Below are 18,781 nucleotides of genomic sequence, written 5' to 3' on the forward strand. Positions count from 1 at the left end.
TTTTCTATTTTGAATGAAATTCTAATCCATGACCAGAAAACAGGCTAATCTGAATATCAAAGTAGTAGCTGACACGATCTGCAGCAACTGATGTGCCATCGTTTATGATGTTTAAAACGCTGTTTTATCTTCTGTTTTATTTTCAGTTCGGTTAATATTGCCATTCTATTTTTTTGAACACAAGACAAGTCATTATAGTTCTCAGAATGGTCTAAAAAAATCCCAGTATTCTAATTGCGCACCTAGATGCATTTGGCATTTTGTATTCATACGACTGTGATTAAATTTAACCGTCTTCGCGCGGGTAACGTACACTTCACCTAACATTATTTGGCTAATATTTGTTGAAGGAAAAATGTATGCAAGGTCCAGGCCACGCCCCCCACGACCGCTTGTTAGTTCATAAGAATAAAACGCCTCATGACCTTGTCCTTTTCAAATTTCAGTGGTACAAAAGTGTATTCTAACTTTTGGACAAAATTAAACGATAGAAAGTTGTTGAGTTTACGAAACTGATTGTGACGTATTAATTGTATCGTATAAAGTTTTTACTTGCTGTTCAAGTGTGGGATATCCGTGGTCAGCATGAATTCGCTCAAAATATGTGAAAATACAATTATTTATTTTCCATGTTCATATATCCATGGTGTGATGATGCCACCTGTCACTTTGGCCCGATAAAGTTCCTGTTGTAATAGCGTCTTCTAGCTCAAGGTTGTGCTATCGACCAAACTTTTCCTACAGTACTTATTTGGAGTACTTTCTTGCCCAATAAAATCACACTCTTCGTACTTGTGCAAACTGGAAAAGAAATAATGGGTTACTTTATTTTTATTCTTTACTTTCATTTCTATTTCAATAACAGCAACGATACAGCTCCGTATCAGTATGTGCATACTGATATGCGGGTGATGGTGGGATGGGCAGATATATATTTATGTCTTTAACCGATAATGTTTTTACTAATTTATTTATTATACGGAAATGCGCTTGAATTTTTAAAATCTGTTTGCCATCGAATCATAAAGTTTAAGTGCAGTAGCCTACTTTTGCCGCCTCGTGATTTCGCACACTGCTTCGGTTCTTTAATGTCATCATCGGTAGTGACGGTTTTTGTTCTGTTTTGCTTATTGGAATGACAGGATGTGGATTGTCATCGGTGGCCGCGCGCTGACAACGTTTGACTCGGTATGACAAGTGTTCGGGAGAACAGAGAACGCATCCAGTTACAGCGTTCGCTATGCACAATTCTCTCTGCGCTCAGTTGGCTATTTTTGGCACGGCTCGCAGCTGATTGCAAACGTTTTTGGCCCTCCCAGAAATTTTCTGGCAGGCTGTTGTCCTTGATGAAAGGCTTATATGAAACGGGGGGTGTTGACAAACGGAAGACTTGCTCTCAGTTAGCTTCTCTCTGGCCACAGAGCTCGCACTTCAGATTTCTTTGCTGTACAAGAGGCACACGAGTCAAGGCGCTCACTTGTTGCCAAAGAGCGAGCTTACAAGGCAATAATAGGCCACTTTTATGGTCTTCTCCGCCCCCTGGAACTCGCGACAGTGCCCGCGCGTTGATCCTGTGTTCTCCACTCTCAGATATTGTTGAAGGACTTCTATTCTGTTCCGTTAACTACCGTCGGTGGCTTTGCTAGCTAATGTGAGGCGATTTGAAGAGAAGAGGACGGTGGCGGTGGACTGTTGTAATAGTTTTTGGCTTTCTCAGTTTTTTGTGAAGGTGACATAGGACCTCAAAGAAGAGCTGCTGAGCGAGGGACAGTTTCGTTCGCACCCCGGCTGGTTCTGACCAAAATAAAGAAATAATAATAACAAAAAAAAAGGATGGACACGAATCCAATTCCCGTGCTGACCGTCCAGACGACCCCTTACGATGACCAGAGACCCGGCGCAAGCGGTCTGAGGAAGAAGACCGCGGTGTTCGAGAGCAGGAGAAACTACCTGCAAAACTACATCCAGAGCGTGCTGTCCTCCATCGACCTGCGAGACCGACAGGGCTGTACCATGGTGGTGGGCAGCGACGGCAGGTACTTCAGTCGGACCGCTACCGAGGTCGTCGTCCAAATGGCGGCTGCCAACGGGGTAAGACCCAAGGACTTGGGAATTATGAAGAGCGCAGTGTACTCTACTAAATAGCTTTTTACTGGATAGTGGGACTAGTACCCACTAATTAATGTTCGGCAAGTTTATTTGCAATATTTTATTTATCAGTTGCCCCCTTTTTGAACGACAGAGGTACAATGATTTGTTTGCTAGGTGTATTTTTTTTAACAACATACATACTTTCCCCCCCAGTTCTACTGATAGAAAAACTTTGCCTTTGATTTAGTTTTATTTTTTGTTGGGCATTTTAAAAATACATTATTTTTACTTGAAAAGCCAGTAGATTTGTGGCTGAAAATCAAACACGGTTTATGCGGAGCTGAATGTTTAGATTTTTTTCAAGGGCCTCCATAAAGTGGATTTAAAGAGGAATAGGTACCTAACACTTGTAGTGGATATCAGTGGGTGTTTAGAAGGGCCGTCGAGGTGGGGTGGGATGGGGTGCGGTGAGTATCCAGGCTTGTACGTCAAGACGCCAACCTCTTAGAACAGAAACACAACGGAATTGCATTGAAATGGAGTTGAAACTGAACAAAAAATTTTCGTTAAGCGAATGCTCAAAACGAACGCGACAATCATCAGACTTTAGGAATTACGTTTTAAATAATTGGTGAAATGTCCAGTGCCTTTCTGTTCTCCCATCCTCCCCTCCAGAATGAGCGCTGTTTTCCCCCTCCTTCTTTACTCCCTCCCTCCGGCTTGGACAGGGCGGTGAGGATTCCTTGCCAAGTGGGAATATTTCAATTAATCATTCAGCTAAAATATTTTGCACTGTCGCCTGCCCGTCTGTGATTAGAAGCGTATGAGACGCTGTGTTGCCGGATGGTTGATTGGCAAGACCGAAGCGAATCCGCATAAATAAATAAATAAACCAACATACATTTAATTAAATATATATATAAATAAATAAATAAATAAATAAATAAATAAATGTGACATATACACTTTGGAACAATGAGTGACATGGTATGGTATCGTTCTTCTTCGGTCTCCTTTTGCCATTTTTGCATTATGATCATGTAAATAACACATAATACAGACCACTTCGTCGCTTTTTAAGTTACATTTAAAGAAAACTCGCTCCACATCTTGATAAAAGAACGAGCTTTTGCGAACGCTAGAATAGGACTAGGGGCGACCGCACCCGTATCTGGCTGGCTGGCTCGCTCACTCACAGATATCCCACGACGCTGTACTGCTATTTGTTTATCGTTGGGTAGCCTATTTGTGCTATGGAATGCCAAGTTTATCCTGTTTCGAAAACAACCTCTTGGGGCACGAGGAACTGTCGCGAGGATATAGTCCAGTAGCCTACTGGAGAATTAAAGCTGGAATAAATAAATAAAAACTCTCAATTATTTCCTTAATTACCGTCCTAAGTTCTGGTATCGAAATGCGTTTTTATATAACCGTATCATTAAATTTCAGAATTGGTGTGTGTATATTGTACTGATATGGTGCTTTTGCAAATCAGAGGTACATCGTGTAACCTATATTGCACTGACAGGTATCACTGGCATGTACCTCCTCCCCTCCCCCTTTATATTTCCAGATAAATAGAGTAGACTAGAACTTCATAATAGCATTTGACACGCATTTAGTCACGTCTTTATTTATAGAACGCTTCTCTGTGGATTACAAATTATTTAGACTGCTCCCTGGAGCTGCGGATTTTTTACTGCACGCGCTGGCTTCCCTTAGACGGCCCTGTCAGTTCTGCGCCTTATATGGCAGCCATGCGCCTCTGCGCGCGCTTTAAACAAACGCGTGCTGGCTTCCTCTGGAAATGTCAAACTTTGATGTAATTCAGGTGGCCGGCCAATCGCAGTTTTGCAACTGTAGAAAGCAAGTAAAACCTTCCTTGAAGGACTTCGAAGTGGGCTGTTGTGGTGTAATCCAACACATTAATATAAGAAGGGAACAGAACCAAAGAAAGACAGTGACTAATCTTTGTGTTCAAAGAGAAACACCTTGCACGCCAATCCTTCACGTGGTCCTGCAATAGATATAGCTTGGATGTAGTGTAGTTGAGAGTCAATCAGTCAGGAGGATGACTTGATAATTCAGTGTGCCATTCCGGCATAGCATAGCATTATTTGAACCCGCATCCCTTCACAAAAGACGCACAGCACGCATTCCGACACGCATCCCACCCAGAGCTGTCAGCCCGATGCACCAAAAGGCCGGGTGCTTGTCAAGGGAGGCTCAACAAGTTCTCACCTAGTTGGTCACGGTAGCAAAAATAACTTGTGGTGCCAGTGAGCCGTTGCTAACCATTCCGACTGCTGGTTGCTAAAAGTATGTTCCTTCCTGAACTTTCTGTCCTCACAGAATCCTGCCTTACGGCTGTGGGGGGTTGCTACCTAAACACAATGTTTAATATCCTCTATCTGTGGTTATTTGTGGTTTGGGTTTGAATCACAGTTGTAAAATATTCAGTCTTTTGTCACCCAAAATATTACAGCCAGTACAATCAACCATTTACTCCAGTGTCTGGGTTCTCCACGAGCAAAGTGCAAGTAAAAATCTGCTCGGTGGGATAGTGGGGCGACATAGCTCAGGAGGTAAGGCCGATTGTCTGGCAGTCGGAGGGTTGCCGGTTCAAACCCAGCCCTGGGCGTGTCGAAGTGTCCTTGAGCAAGACACCTAACCCCTAACTGCTCTGGCGAATGAAAGGCATCAATTGTAAAGCGCTTTGGATAAAAGCGCTATATAAATGCAGTCCATTTACCATTTACTGTCACGCTCACCGCGATCGTCGGTCTCGCCCCTGGCCTCCGGACCGACACGCGTTTGCGACCCGTAATCATGAGCGCAATTTGAAAAGTACGCAGAACTGGGATGTCGGCGTCTCTCCCGCAGATCGGCCGGCTGGTCATCGGTCACAACGGCATCCTGTCCACCCCGGCCGTGTCCTGCATCATCCGGAAGATCAAGGCCATCGGCGGGATCGTCCTCACGGCCAGCCACAACCCGGGAGGTCCCGGCGGCGACTTCGGGATCAAATTCAACGTGGCCAACGGAGGTGAGGACGGAGGCGAGCGTTTATGACCATGTGACCTCAACATCGCCCTTCCTTTGTAATACAGCACAGGTCCACGATTTCTAGGCACATTTTTATGGCAACTTAAAAAAATTAAGTGAAATGCAGAGGGAAAAAAGGAAATGTTAATGCAGTGTGAGTCTCAAAGCAATTTAAAATAAACTATTAAAAAACCCCATAAAACCATAAAAAGGGTTGATGATCCTCTCTTCAACAATTTGGGAAATTCTGTGGAAATCTTCCACTATTTTCGACTTCCACAATTATGAGCTAGTCTAATTTTTTAAAAAGGTTTTGTCCACAACCTCTAGAGAAAATGTGTTGTTTTCTGTTCACACACCTACCCAGATTGAATATATGTAATTATTTTTAAGCCAGTTACTCCTGGTGTTTTGTTCTTCGTCATTGAATGCAAGCTTTCTTTCCAGTCGGTTTTATCCAGTCCACTCCTATAATTAGTACTGATTCTCTGCTGTAAGCATTGAGTGCTTTGTGGTTGACTGCACTACATTCAGTGACATTTGATTGGTTGATTGGTCCCTCCGTTGATTGATCGAAGGGTTAAATGTTCCGCGCTTCGGCGTTCCAGACGCGCCCGTCGCTCCGCCATTACCGAACCTTCCGCCCTCGAATATTCCCAGGCGACTATTTGTGTGGCTCCCGGGGTTCCGGGTGGAATCTCTGCAATCTTACGCTCGTATAAATAGAGCGAAGTGGGGTTTGTCTCGTGCGTCACTGGCCTTTGCAGGAGGGCCACTCGGGGCCCGCTGGGTTCCGTTTCCTTCAGGGCGAAAATTCTCCGCGCACGACTGCAACTGCTTTATGTTTTAAAGCAGACACTGACCAGAGAGCAGAGATATGAGGGAAGTTCCACATTGTACTATGTTTTTAAAAGGCTTACCTTCAGCATTCTGTATGGCTGGATGTTTGATTAAGCCCATTAGGACTGTGTGCTGTGCCTACAAAGCTGGATTCAAACCTGCAACCCTGCATCACGCTGATTGTGTTCCCAGATGTAGGCATGAGACCAATAGTATTGTATCTCTGTGGTTTTAGTGAATGTTTTTTGCTGGGAGACAGAACTTTTAGTGTACAGAATACAGAGTTGAGTATCTGGTATGTCTACAGGATCTGTGGCTGAGGCTTTGTCCGGAAGGCGGGTGTTCATCGTTTAATGCGGTGGTCTGCAAAACCACACACCTTGTCCAGGTGCACCCAGGTGTCATCATGCTGTCTGTGCCCTCTGTTCAGGCCCGTCTCCGGACACGGTGATGGACCGGATTCACCAGGTCAGCCGGACGCTGGAGGAGTTTGCCATCTGCCCGGACCTCCGCATCGACCTCTCCCGGCTCGGCCGCCAGGAGTTCGACCTGGAGAACAAGTTCAAACCCTTCAGAGGTGAAGAGAAGCGTCCAGTCAGGGGCCTCCCCTCTGTCCGTGGGCCAATCAAAATTGTTTTTTTTTTTTTGCACATACTGTAGAACACGGGATGCATAACCAGGGCCATTTTTGGGAGGAATGCAAGTCAGCATTTAATTTTTTTTTGAAGTCCAATGCTTTATTTAATCTGACATTTCTAAAAAAAATAAAATGAAAAAAAAATCATATATTGCACTTACAGTAGAGGGAAGCTAATGCAAGCCGACATAGCTCAGTCGGTAAGACCGATTGTCTGGCAGTCGGAGGGTTGCCAGTTCAAACCCCGCCCTGGGCGTGTCGAAGTGTCCTTGAGCAAGACACCTAACCCCTAACTGCTCTGGCGAATGAGAGGCATCAATTGTAAAGCGCTTTGGATAAAAGCGCTATATAAATGCAGTCCATTTACCAAGCCATGCTTTTGTTTTGTTTTTTAGTGGAGATAGTGGACTCTGTGGAGCAAGCCATGCTTTTGTTTTGTTTCGTTTTTTAGTGGAGATAGTGGACTCTGTGGAGCAAGCCATGCTTTTGTTTTGTTTTGGTTTTTTTTAGTGGAGATAGTGGACTCTGTGGAGGTGTACCTGAACCTGCTGCGTGGGATCTTCGACTTCGGAGCCATCAAGGGGCTGCTGACCGGCCCGGATCAGCTGAAGATCCGGATAGATGCCATGCATGGGGGTCGGTCCGAACACCAAACCTCCCGGTTCTTTAAAGCGTATTCCTACTGTTAGGGCTGTGCCCACATTAGTGTGTGTGCGTGCGTGTGTGTGTGTGTGTGTGTGTGTGTGTTTGTGAATATGAGAGGGAAAGTGTGGATACTAAGTCATGACAAAATGACAGGTTTTTCTGTGTATTGGTTTTTTATTTGTTGTGAGCTTGTGTGCAGGGTTTCATGCAGGTGTGCACATGCATGTATATTCTTTCTTTCAGCGCATGTGTGTGTCACTGCGACTGTTTGCACGATTATGTGTGAGAGTCTACAAGTGTGTGTGTGAGTAAGTGTGTGTGCATGTGCGTGCGTGTGTGTGCATGTACGTACCTCACGGTCTCACAGATCCGTCCTGTTGCCGTAGTGATGGGGCCCTACGTCAGGAGGATCCTGTGCGACGAGCTCGGGGCCCCCGCCAACTCTGCCGTCAACTGCGTCCCCCTGGAGGACTTTGGGGGCCAGCACCCCAACCCCACCCTCACCCACGCCACCGGTCTGGTGGAGTCCATGAAGGGCGGAGACTTTGGCCTGGGCGCCGCTTTTGACGCCGATGGGGTAACTGTCACCCACCTCCACCATGTTTTGAAAGCAGAACATTCACCCAACAGACAAATTTAGCACCAGCAGCAGCCTATCCATGAGCTTTGCTAGGCTGTGTTCACTTATTTCTGGCCTAAAGAGACTAAACACATTTATAATCATTTCTGGTTTACTTTACTTCAATATACTTTACACATTCTTCAATATAATTAAATAAGATGAACTAAACAGGATTCTAAACTTGTGCGCAATCTCATCCGGCCAGTTTGACTATTTTCAGGCAATAAGACAACTGCTCAGTGCACAGTATGTTTAATAGCCTGTTTGAGTTAGCATTCCTGAGATTTAGGCAAATTATGCCTGATGATTAATGTGGGAAAAACTCTGCTACTTCTCAACGTGAAAAATATTTGTTCATTGGCGTTCGTGCTTCTGGCGACTTGATGTTATCTTTACGATTTTCTGTTTCCCTCGAACTCCCTTAGTTCTTCGTAAATTATTCGTCTATGATGCCTGTGAGATGTTGGTAAACTACTTTATGGGAAATGTAATGCATTGCCAAAATTGGAAGACTGGTTTGCCAAGCGGAGCGGACGTTTAGAGCTATAAGGATGAACAAACATGAATGAAGTTACATCAGATTAGTTGCAGTTACATCTGGTTAGATTAGTTGTATATACAATACTAGTAACAACACACAGATTTAACTGAATCCGGTAACCGTCTCTTTGTCTGGTCGCCAGTAATGCGCTTTATTGTCGGTTCCCTTGGCTAACGCGCTTATTTGGAGAGTGCGACTGTTGATTCTGGTTCTCAGGATGCGCAGATTCGCCTCCATAGCAATAATTCAGGCCTGGCGTCCGAATTAATTTGTTTTGCTGGAACATTCTGACCCCTGAACGGACCAGTGGGGATGTTCAGTGGCGGCACTGTTAGTCTCTGAGAAAGACAGACGAGTCACTCAGCCATTTCCGTTTCGTGTTTCTCCGGCACGGTTTCCGTAGCTACGGTTTTGATCTGGCACTGGCAGTCGGCGAAATGTCTGTGTTTTACAGCGGCTTTGTTGGTTCCAAATTTCCACAACATTTCCCGATGGAAACGCTTGTATCTGCTTCAAAATGCACACTCACACTCACAATTCAGGGAGTTGCATATATAGTATACTCACAATCAGAAATCTGGAGAGCTGCATATATAGCATACTCACCATCACAATTCAGGGGTGTTGCATATATAGCATACTCACAATCACAATTAAAAGGAGTTGTCATATAGAATACTCTCATCCCAATGTTTGGAGGAAGGATTTTCCAGCAAGTCATGGTGACTGAATATTCAGTAGATTTCAGATTTAATTAAATAAATAGTAACAGTTATTTAACTGTCCCCACTTGCAGGACCGATACATGATCCTCGGTCAGAATGGATTTTTCGTGAACCCGTCGGACTCCTTGGCGGTACTAGCCGCCAACCTCTCCTGCATCCCGTACTTCAGGCAGATGGGGATACGCGGCTTCGCCAGGAGCATGCCCACCAGCACCGCCCTCGACAGGTACGCGGCTCCCTCTGGAGGTCAGGAGTGGGTAGTACATGGCTGCGAGCTTTTGATGGGAGTACAGATATATATACTGTACATCATCCATGTGCCCTTTCATTTGTTAACTCACATTCCCGATGGAGATGCCCACATCTACAAACACATACAACTCTTCATTTACCACCCCACCCCCTGAATCACTTTCTCTGCCCCCCCCCCTCTCCCTCTCCCTCTCCCTCTTCTGGGATAGGTGGGATGAACTTTAACTGTTAAAAGTGAAGTATTCCCAGTCACTGGGAAACCCCCCTACTGGAATGAGAATGGTTCAGGCTCCCTAGATGGAGGCACTGGGCGTTAGTGGTGGAAGAGACCATTATGTGTGTAAGTAAGGGGGGTGATCTAAGGACAGAAGCCTCCCGGTCCCCTGGCGGTTGATTATAGACTGGGCCTTGCACCCGCTGAGGACGGGGGGAAGGGGGCGGGTAGTTGGGGGGGAGGGGGTGCTTTAAACAGGGGTCTATGACTCACAGGCCAGCAGTGCAGCTGTGCAGGGCTACTGACTGACAGCAGTGTGCGTCTGTGGCCTTTCTTAGGTGTCTGTGGTCTGGTGAGAGGGTGTCCCGTCCCATCGTAGGTGCTGAGAGAGAGACGGAAGGGACTGTGAGTGGGGTTTGGTTTTTAGGGAGGGTATGAGTCAGACCTCTGGTTCTCACACGTCATTAGCGTTCCGTAGCAGTTTTCCCAGAAGCCCTTGCTGCTCTGTGCCCGTCAAGGGAACGTGGAGACGTGCTGATGTGCCAAACTGGCGAGGAGGGAGCGGACGTGATTAATGGGGTTCTGAAGAAACCTGACTTAATGGACTGTTGGGTCAGAACCAGTCCCTAACGCCCGTCAGTACAGTCATCTTACAGAGGAGCCTGATCAAACTGGGGGCTGACGGTTTTTGGAGAAAATGTCATAACACGCCCCCCGGCTCCCAACCACACACCCCTCTGCGACCTCTACCCCCTTACGCCACAAATACCCCTCCCTCCCTTTGGCATTGGTCTTGTACTGAAAAGCATTAGGAACAGGGGGGGAGGATCCAGGGAACAGTCTTTGTCAAAGACTCATCCTCTATGAATAACTAAATGATCTCAAAGGCTGAGCCTAGCATGGAGTGCAGGGGTTCCCAAAATAACCCCGCCCAGCCCCCCCCAACCACCCCCTTATATAATCACCCCATTATACAGAAATCCCTCCTGCATTCATGACAGCTTGAATTATTACAGAGCGCATATTTAGTATGCATTCATGTCATACCCAGTGCTTTTAGGAATGATAGTGTGGCACTGTAGTTTGACTAGCTAGGTGTGAGAACTTTCCGGAAAGGTACTGAATTTGCTTCTGTGAATATCTATAAATAATTGCATCTCTGCATGGATAAAGGGAAATATCATTGACATTATGCGGAGTTTGACGTCCAATAAGTGAACAGACCGCGTAAATAAGTGGCATTACGTCCGTTCGTATTGCGTGCAGATGAACTCCTGGTCGATTTGGCCGGTGACGTTTTTAGCGCATTAGCGGTATAGCGGTTAGCCTTCCTGTCTGCATTAGGGGCTGCGGCGGCGGCGGCGTCTCTGGTAGAAGCGCTCGCTAAGAGGCGCGACGTGGCGTAGCGCGGGGGGGGGGGGGGGGGGGCGCTGGCCCTGACCCACTTTTCCAGCGACGGAAAGCGTTCGTCGCCCGCGGCGAGGTTGGCAGGGAAACGGGCGGTTGGCAGGGAAACGGGCGGTAACAGGAGAGAGAGAGAGGGGTGGCAGCGGGGCGGCTCGGAAGCGTTAGCGCTGGCAGCCGGCTCGGAAATGACCTCACGTCTGATTTGGGTTCTGCCCCGTCCCACCGTAATGCGGTTTGTGCTGTCAGGCAGTTACTGTACATGCACACACACACACACACACACACACACACACACACACACACACACACACGCACACACACACGCACACCCACACACACACACACACACAATGCATGGGCTAGCACGTATATAAAAATCGGCCCCTCCTCCTCCAGTGGTTCATGTATGTAAAAAGTCATCGAGTGCTGCTGTTATGTGAGTAAATTAAGGTCACAGGCCGTCTTAGATTATGGACTCTCATTGGACAGTATTTACGATTATTCTATGGTGCAGAAAAAGGTGTCGGTGCAGATAGTTTCATTGGGCTTGTTCTCGGGTTGAGGTAGGTCACCCAAGAGGGACTTGGCAATTGTGATGGTCTGTGTGTGTGCGTGCATGAGTGTGTGTATGTGTGCGTGCATGAGTGTGTGTGTGTGTGTGTGCATGAGTGTGTGTGTGTGTGTGTGGAGGTGCAATAACAATGTTGAAAAAGAGCTGACTTCCTGTTTGCTGGCTGATGTTATCCTCACGGAAAGCAGGATCTCAGTGGAAGAGAGAGAAACATTGCTCACATGTGTATGCGCTGTCACCAGTGTAATCTTGTGTAAAAATGCGGAGCTCACACACTTTTTTGTGCTCCCAGTCCTTGTCACCCAGAACAGGCCCTTAAGGGAGGAGAAGGGAACCCAGGCCCGGCCTGTAACAGGACGAGCCAGCCAGCGGCCCTATAAATTATTTCAATGGAGCCATGTACATATGCAGTCTCTGTGGCCCCCCTTAAAATAGTAGCCAAAGCAAACTTTTTAGTCCAGAACTTTTCAGTTCCCCCCCCCCACCCCAGAACACAAGGGATGATGGGATAAAGACGTGTGACATTTTATTCTTGGCAGGAAGGAGCTGTTGTGCCTGGGTGGGGTGGGGGGGGGGGGTGAAGGGGTGTGGGGGGGTTAGGGCAGGGCCGTGAGTTTTTAACTGAGATGGAACGGCCCGGGGGCCAAGGACGCATAAGGAAACATCTGCTGGTCAGCGAGCGAGCGAGGGGTGGTGGGGGGGTTGGGGGGGTGGAGTTTTGATGGCGGGGGGGGGGGGGGGGGGTGTGGTGTTGAGGGCAGACGGGGGCTGTTGTTGTGCCTGTTACCAGGATGTACACTGGAAAGAACTTGACTCGAAATTCCCTGGAGCTGCACTGGACTGCTTTGTCACTCAGGGAGGCCTCCAATCGTTATGCAATCTTCTTACATAATGTTCATGATGGATCTGCATGCGTAGATATTTGTCCATCCATCCATCCATCCATCTATTATCTATACCTGCTTATCCTGAGCAGGGTAGCGGGGGGTGCTGGAGCCTATCCCAGCGTCCATTGGGTGAGGTGATATTTCTGCAATATGTATATTATGCGTGTGCGTTGATCATGTGTGACATGTAGGCTTATAACTCATGTCGTTTTTTTGTACAGTCCCTGAACCTACTTAAGCCCGTCAATGTGCTTCTGTTCTCACCTGTGAGCCATTTGTTCAGCCAGTGCTGAAGGGGGGGGACAGACAGAGGGGGCCTGCTTTGGGGAGGAGAGGGGAGGGGGGGGGAGAGGGGGGGGCGGTGTGGGGGGTATTTCTGAGCCCCGCCACCTGTTCTTAAATCCCGCCGCCCTTCGCCAGCGGGGGCCTCGAGGATTACGGTGGAGCCACGGGTCGCCGTTCCCCCCCTGCGGGACGTCCCGACCCGTCTCTCTGGAGTCAGGGACACACCGACGGGGCGCTCCAGCCGCCAAACGTCCGCTCAGCTTTTTTCCTCTGCTGATATGGTCACAGCCGAGGGGCGTTCTGATTGGCCAGCTCCTTCTGACCATTCAGATAAGGGCATGACCAACGCAGACCATCCCAGTTTATAACACAATGGATAGGGAGACAGACAGCAGTGTGGATTCATGAATAGGGAACTATTTAAAAAAAATATATATATATTTTTTCAGCTTTATTGGGCAGGACAGTGTGGAGGGGGAGGAAGAATGAGGAACGAGAGACAGGGAGAGTCATGTGACTATGTCTGCAGCTCATAATGAGCACGTGGTCCGTGCTCTACAGGCTATGCCACGAGACTCCCCGAACAGGGAGCTTCTATGCAGACATACAGAGGATGGGTGAAATGGCATAGAGTGGCAGTTAAGTTTCTGGGTTTGTGTCACAGAGGTTGCAGGTTCAAGTCCCAAGTGCCTTAGTCAAAGGTACATAAACCTGAATTGGATCAGTAAAATGCCTCACGATTTAAATTTGACGGTTATGTGCGATAGTTGCCTTTGAAGTATTTGAGGCACATCTATGCCTGAGCATTGTGATGGTTAGGGGAGAGAGAGAGAGAGAGAGCTGACCCCAGGTTACCTTCAGCTTTATAGTGCCTTTTCCTGGCATTATCCTGCTGCTGGTGCTGCTGGTCTGTCTGCCAAAAAGCCCTTCCTCCCCCTGCCAAGGCCCCCGCGGGGGGCGATGCCGTAATCTCAGAGTCCGACAACATCTTAATTTTCCTCTCATTTTCTGTTCCAAGGCTCAGTTTTTTAGGACGTTTCCTTACTAGGGATGTCTGTGTGAGCTGGAGCGCAGGCAACATAAATACCTGAGTTTTACAGATAAAGTTCAGCGTGTTTATTTCCACCATCGGTGGTGGAGAGGGACAATAAACAGTTATGTTTTGACAGACCCTTGCGACCTCTCAGATATGTGGGCAAAACCAACCCTAGGATGACAAATCAGTTTAACAGACATTCTTCATTTTAGTGCTTTTAAAGATTTACAGATAGACATTCACAGGCCAAGCTGTGTCACAGACTGTAATAACAGGCTTTAATCTGCTCATTTAACATGAAGTGGATGGTTATTACGTATTATTATAGTTTTACATGTATTTGACATATAGTATGTATGTATTCTGCATATATTTATTGCTGTGGTTTTCTAATGTTCGCAGTTTAATACATGTGTGTGTGTGTGTGGTGTGTTTGAGTGTGTGTGTCTGTGTATACTTATGCTTGTAATGTTATATATTACACATGTACTGTTAATATAATAAATGTAAAATATGAAGGATTGAATCTCTCCCTGTGTACACATGTGTTTATGTGAAGGGAGTTTATGTTTACTGTGGACCCAGGGGGGGATGATGCAATCAAAGCTCAATGTAGTTTACTGCATGCTAATGTAGTTAAGTCAGCTGAATTTAAGGAAGGCTTGTTTTCCATAATACAAGTCTTTATAGGTCATTTTGGTTCGAAACAGAAAGCTAAAATGTTGCAACAATGAACGACGCTGCTCTTGAGGGGAGGGCAAACCACGCTGTGCTTTGATTGGCTCTCCCCCTCACGGATTTGTAAGGTGTTGTTCATGGACAGCGCATGGGAGATGTGTGTGTTTGGGGGGGGGTGGGGGGTGGGGCTCAGGTGGCCTAACCATATAGGTTAATCTTAATGGGGGTTTCCAGTGAAGAAGCCTCTGGTTCTCTTTCCCTCCCCATTTAAATCTATCTGATATGGGTAATGGACTCTTGGTGATAGTGGCAGTCTGCAGTTTACTTTGGGGAGTGTAGCCAAACAGCATGTAAACTTGGCTTCTCTCCCTCCCTCTCTCCTACTCTTTCTCCTCCCTCTGTTTCTCCCCTCTCTCCCTCTCTCTTACTCTCTCACACTTAATCTGCCCTCTCTCTTTCTCTGCCCTCTCTCTCTCTCTCTCTCTCCCTCTCTCTCTGCCCTCTCTCTCTCTCTCTCTCAGTGTCTATTTAAGCGCATGGCGCAGTCTCTGGAGGGTGATTCCTGCTGTTTTTTCCTTATTAAGTTATTGGACGTGCGGAGCTTCCCTGGGATTGCTTTATTTCAAAGGTCAAAGGGCAACGCTGTTACCTCTCCTTTCCAAGACCCAAACTGGCCGGGCTAGCCCGTGTGCAGAGAAGGAGAGAGCGAGAGAGAGAGAAATGGAAGAGAGGGAGGGTGGGAGAGAGAGGGCGAGGAAAAGAGCAAGGGAGGTAAAGAGAGAAATCTAAGCCAAAGGTAGTCAAGGGTCCTGCTTCTTTCTCTGTGAATCAGTGAGAATCATTTCCCTCCGCCCTCTCTCATTGGGCGTTCTAGAAGAAGCCGATTGGACGTACATTTTGTCCTGTTCTGCGGTGCCTGAACCTGCCTGCTTCAGGCGAGTCAGTTCCCTGTGTGTGAGAGGGAGAGCGAGAGTTAAAAGCAGGGGTGTTCACTCTTGCCTTTGGAATGCCACAGGGAGAGCGCTGGCTTTCATTGTTACTCAAAGCTTAGTTATTCGATTAAAGGAGTCGGCAACGCAGCTAACTCGCCTCGCCTGATGTCTTGGGTCTGAAATGGCCTGATTTGGAAGTGAAAATGAAAGCCAGCACATCCTGCTGCTCCCCAAGGTCCACACTCATCATAAAAAAACTACGTTTCCCATCACTGAACTGGAGCAGTACTTTTTTTAATGCTCGGTCCAGAGGGAGCACACCACCCCCTGCTGGACCTCCAGCGCCGCTTCCCATGGTTACTTCGTCTTCCCTGGGGGAAGATTTTATTAAAAAAACGACACACTGACACAAATTGTTTCGCCGGTCTGCGTGACCGCTCGGTCAGGTCGTCGAGGGCTTTTCGGGCCGGGGCAACCGGCCGCAAGAGAATTGTCGAATAACCGCTCGGCGTTTTTTTTGGAACGCGGAGTCGCTGGCGTCCCGGCTGGCCGATATAAACATCGCTGAGCAACGGAGGTACGTGGCTAACGTCCCAGGCCCTGTCCTTCGTCTTCAGGGTGATCCGGGAGGCCTCGCTTTCCTGGCTGCACGGCCTCCAGAAATTATGACGGATGGGTTCGCCGCTCGACGTTCAAAGCCACGAAGGAAGTTGGTCCGACGCTGTTCTGGCTCCGTACCCCTGAGCATAAAAAAAACATTACAAAAAAAAAACTACAAAAAAAAAAACTGGAGTCAGCTTGTATTCTGCTACAGGGCAGGGGGAGAATGAGTGTATGTGTGCATAGCAGAGTTATGGGCTTGGGCTTGTTATATAACCTACTTGTCTACTTGTGTAGTTCAACTACGCCAACTTGGAATCATGATCAACTCGCCATAAATAGGGAGTATATATATATATATATACATATATAAATATCGGCTCAGTGTGCTTTTGGTTTCTTTTGGCTGGGTCCATGTTTAGATCTTACAGCAGGAGGTCTGTGGTCAGTGTTTTTTTCAGTCACTGCTGTTGAGTTATTGCAGACTGAGTCTGTAGTCTGTAGTATGAGGTCTGTTTGCAGTCAGTGTTTTTGGTCAGTGCAGTAGAGTTGGTGCAGGATGAGTCTGCAGTACGAGGTCTGTTGATGGTCAGTGTTTTTTGGGTCAGTGATGTTCAGTTTATGCAGAATGAGTCTGTAATCTGTAGTATGAGGTCTGTTGGTGGTCAGAGTTTTTGGTCAGTGCTGTAGAGTTGGTGCAGGATGGGTCTGCAGTACGAGGTCTGTTGGTGGCCAGAGTTTTTGGTCAGTGCTGTAGAGTTGGTGCAGGGTGATTCTGGCTCCTAACTCTCCCTCTGATGTCTGCAGGGTGGCCAAGTCCCTGAAGGTGGCGCTGTACGAGACACCTGCCGGCTGGAGGTTCTTTGGGAACCTGATGGATTCTGGGAGATGTTCACTGTGTGGCGAGGAGAGCTTCGGAACAAGTGAGCACACACCTCACACACCTGGAGAGGACTCACACACCTGTCACACCTCACACACCTGGAGAGGGCTCACACACCTGTCACACACCTGGAGAGGGCTCACACACCTGTCACACCTGACACACCTGGAGAGGACTCATACACCTGTCACACCTCACACACCTGGAGAGGACTCACACACCTGTCACAGCTCACACACCTGGAGAGGACTCACACACCTGTCACACCTGACACACCTGGAGAGGACTCACACACCTGTTATACCTTACACACCTGGAGAGGACTCGTACACCTGTAGCCAACTCACCACACATGACTCGGTTCACACACCCATAAGAGCTCACACACCTGTCCCCTCTCACACCCCTGTTTCCGTGCTCGCTGAGCTTTGGAGAGCTTCGGATACCTGACACACATTTCACACACCTGCCATATCTCACACACCTGCTCAGTCTGCATCGCTCTGTGTGTAACTACCACATCGGGACACTGGCTTTCATGTGAATCCCGGCTCTTTATACCACACTGTACTGTACCACCTCATTACACTGCTTCCTGCACCCTCTCTGAACCTGCTTAGCTCTTACAGAGGCCCTATATTTATCAGACTCCCCAGCAGCGCATTACCAACTTTCACAGGAAGCGTCACGGCCGAATGGCTATGTGCTATTGTAAATAACAGCCATTCTTCTGCTATAAAAGGAAGGGAGGCCTGGGGGGGGTGGGGGAGGAGGGGGGGGTGGAGGATGGTGGATATTACCCAGAATCCTCCCTGGCTGGCGGCCACTCAAGGAATGAGAGAAGCTCTGTTTGAGGCGTCCGCTGTTCCACGGCTGTAGCAGGAATCTCCCTTTTCGGTGGGGGGGGGGGGGTTTAAATCTGAAGTTCGTCCTCGGTCCTCGGCCTATTTAAGGCAAGAGCCAGAGCTGAACCTGCCGCACTAAATCATCGCAAACTCAAGAGTTCTGCTTCTGGTATCCCAGAAGGCTCGGAGGCAAACCCCCCCCCCCCCCCCCTTCACCAACCACCTCCGCGGAACTGCAAATGCATGCAGACGATGATTGCCAGAAAACTGAAAACATACTCTTCACCCCCCCGCCCCCCCGCCCCCCCCCCCCCCCCCCCGTTTGACGGGTCATCTCTAGCATCCCCTGCCCCCCCCCACATTGACAGTTTCATCCTTTCCAAACTCCTTTGCTTTAGTCGGGAACCTCAAACCCCCCCACCCAAAGTGAGTTCCTGCCCACAACTCCGGTCCCAGAGTCTGTGTCTGTAAACACTTGAGTCTATAAACATTTGTGATTTGAAACATAATACAGCTGCTTATCGTCTTTACCTGATATTAAAGGATTTCTGGCGGCTGTCCCCGGGAGGGGGGGCAGGGGGGGCGGCGTGTGTTGGCAGGGAAACAAAAGATGTATTTTTTATGTTGAAATGGCATTTACAGTTTACAATGAGAGCTATTACTTGCTTTCTATGATAGCGTTTGTTCCAAACGTTTCGAATCCCTTATGCTCACCACTAATCAATCACTCGAAATTCAGATAAAGCAGTGCGTGCCACATCACCGGCAACATTTGTGACATCATCACTGTTGGCAGTGCTTGTAGTCTCGGGGTCATGAATAATGCATATGACATCATCATTAGTGGACACAAGGTCAGTAATAATGTGTGTGACTCATCGGCCGTGTTTATAAAACGGTGACGGCTCCACATGACATCATGAGTATCCGTGACCGGGGTCAAAACCACGCGGTAGACGCCGGAGGTGTTTGTAAGACGATAAATTTGGCGCTTGGCATGACCAGCGACGCGCGTGTGCGCGCATGCGTACGGGCGGTTCCCAGA

The 18,781-nt window shown here is 47.8% G+C and overlaps 1 protein-coding gene across 1 annotated transcript in view; it reads left to right on the forward strand.

The window, feature by feature from the left end:
• The first annotated feature begins 1,266 nt into the window (after window positions 1-1,266).
• The window catches only part of pgm5 (phosphoglucomutase 5), a 26,093-nt gene continuing 8,578 nt past the window's right edge, over window positions 1,267-18,781 (forward strand). Inside the window, exons 1-7 of the mRNA XM_035379875.1 lie at window positions 1,267-2,091; window positions 4,975-5,137; window positions 6,407-6,553; window positions 7,124-7,249; window positions 7,645-7,835; window positions 9,218-9,372; window positions 16,816-16,931. Coding sequence (XP_035235766.1) covers window positions 1,834-2,091; window positions 4,975-5,137; window positions 6,407-6,553; window positions 7,124-7,249; window positions 7,645-7,835; window positions 9,218-9,372; window positions 16,816-16,931 — 1,156 coding nt within the window. The 5' untranslated portion in view covers window positions 1,267-1,833. The remainder of the gene's footprint in view (window positions 2,092-4,974; window positions 5,138-6,406; window positions 6,554-7,123; window positions 7,250-7,644; window positions 7,836-9,217; window positions 9,373-16,815; window positions 16,932-18,781) is intronic.

This window comes from Anguilla anguilla, chromosome 10, assembly GCF_013347855.1.
Source record: "Anguilla anguilla isolate fAngAng1 chromosome 10, fAngAng1.pri, whole genome shotgun sequence".
NCBI lineage: Eukaryota > Metazoa > Chordata > Actinopteri > Anguilliformes > Anguillidae > Anguilla > Anguilla anguilla.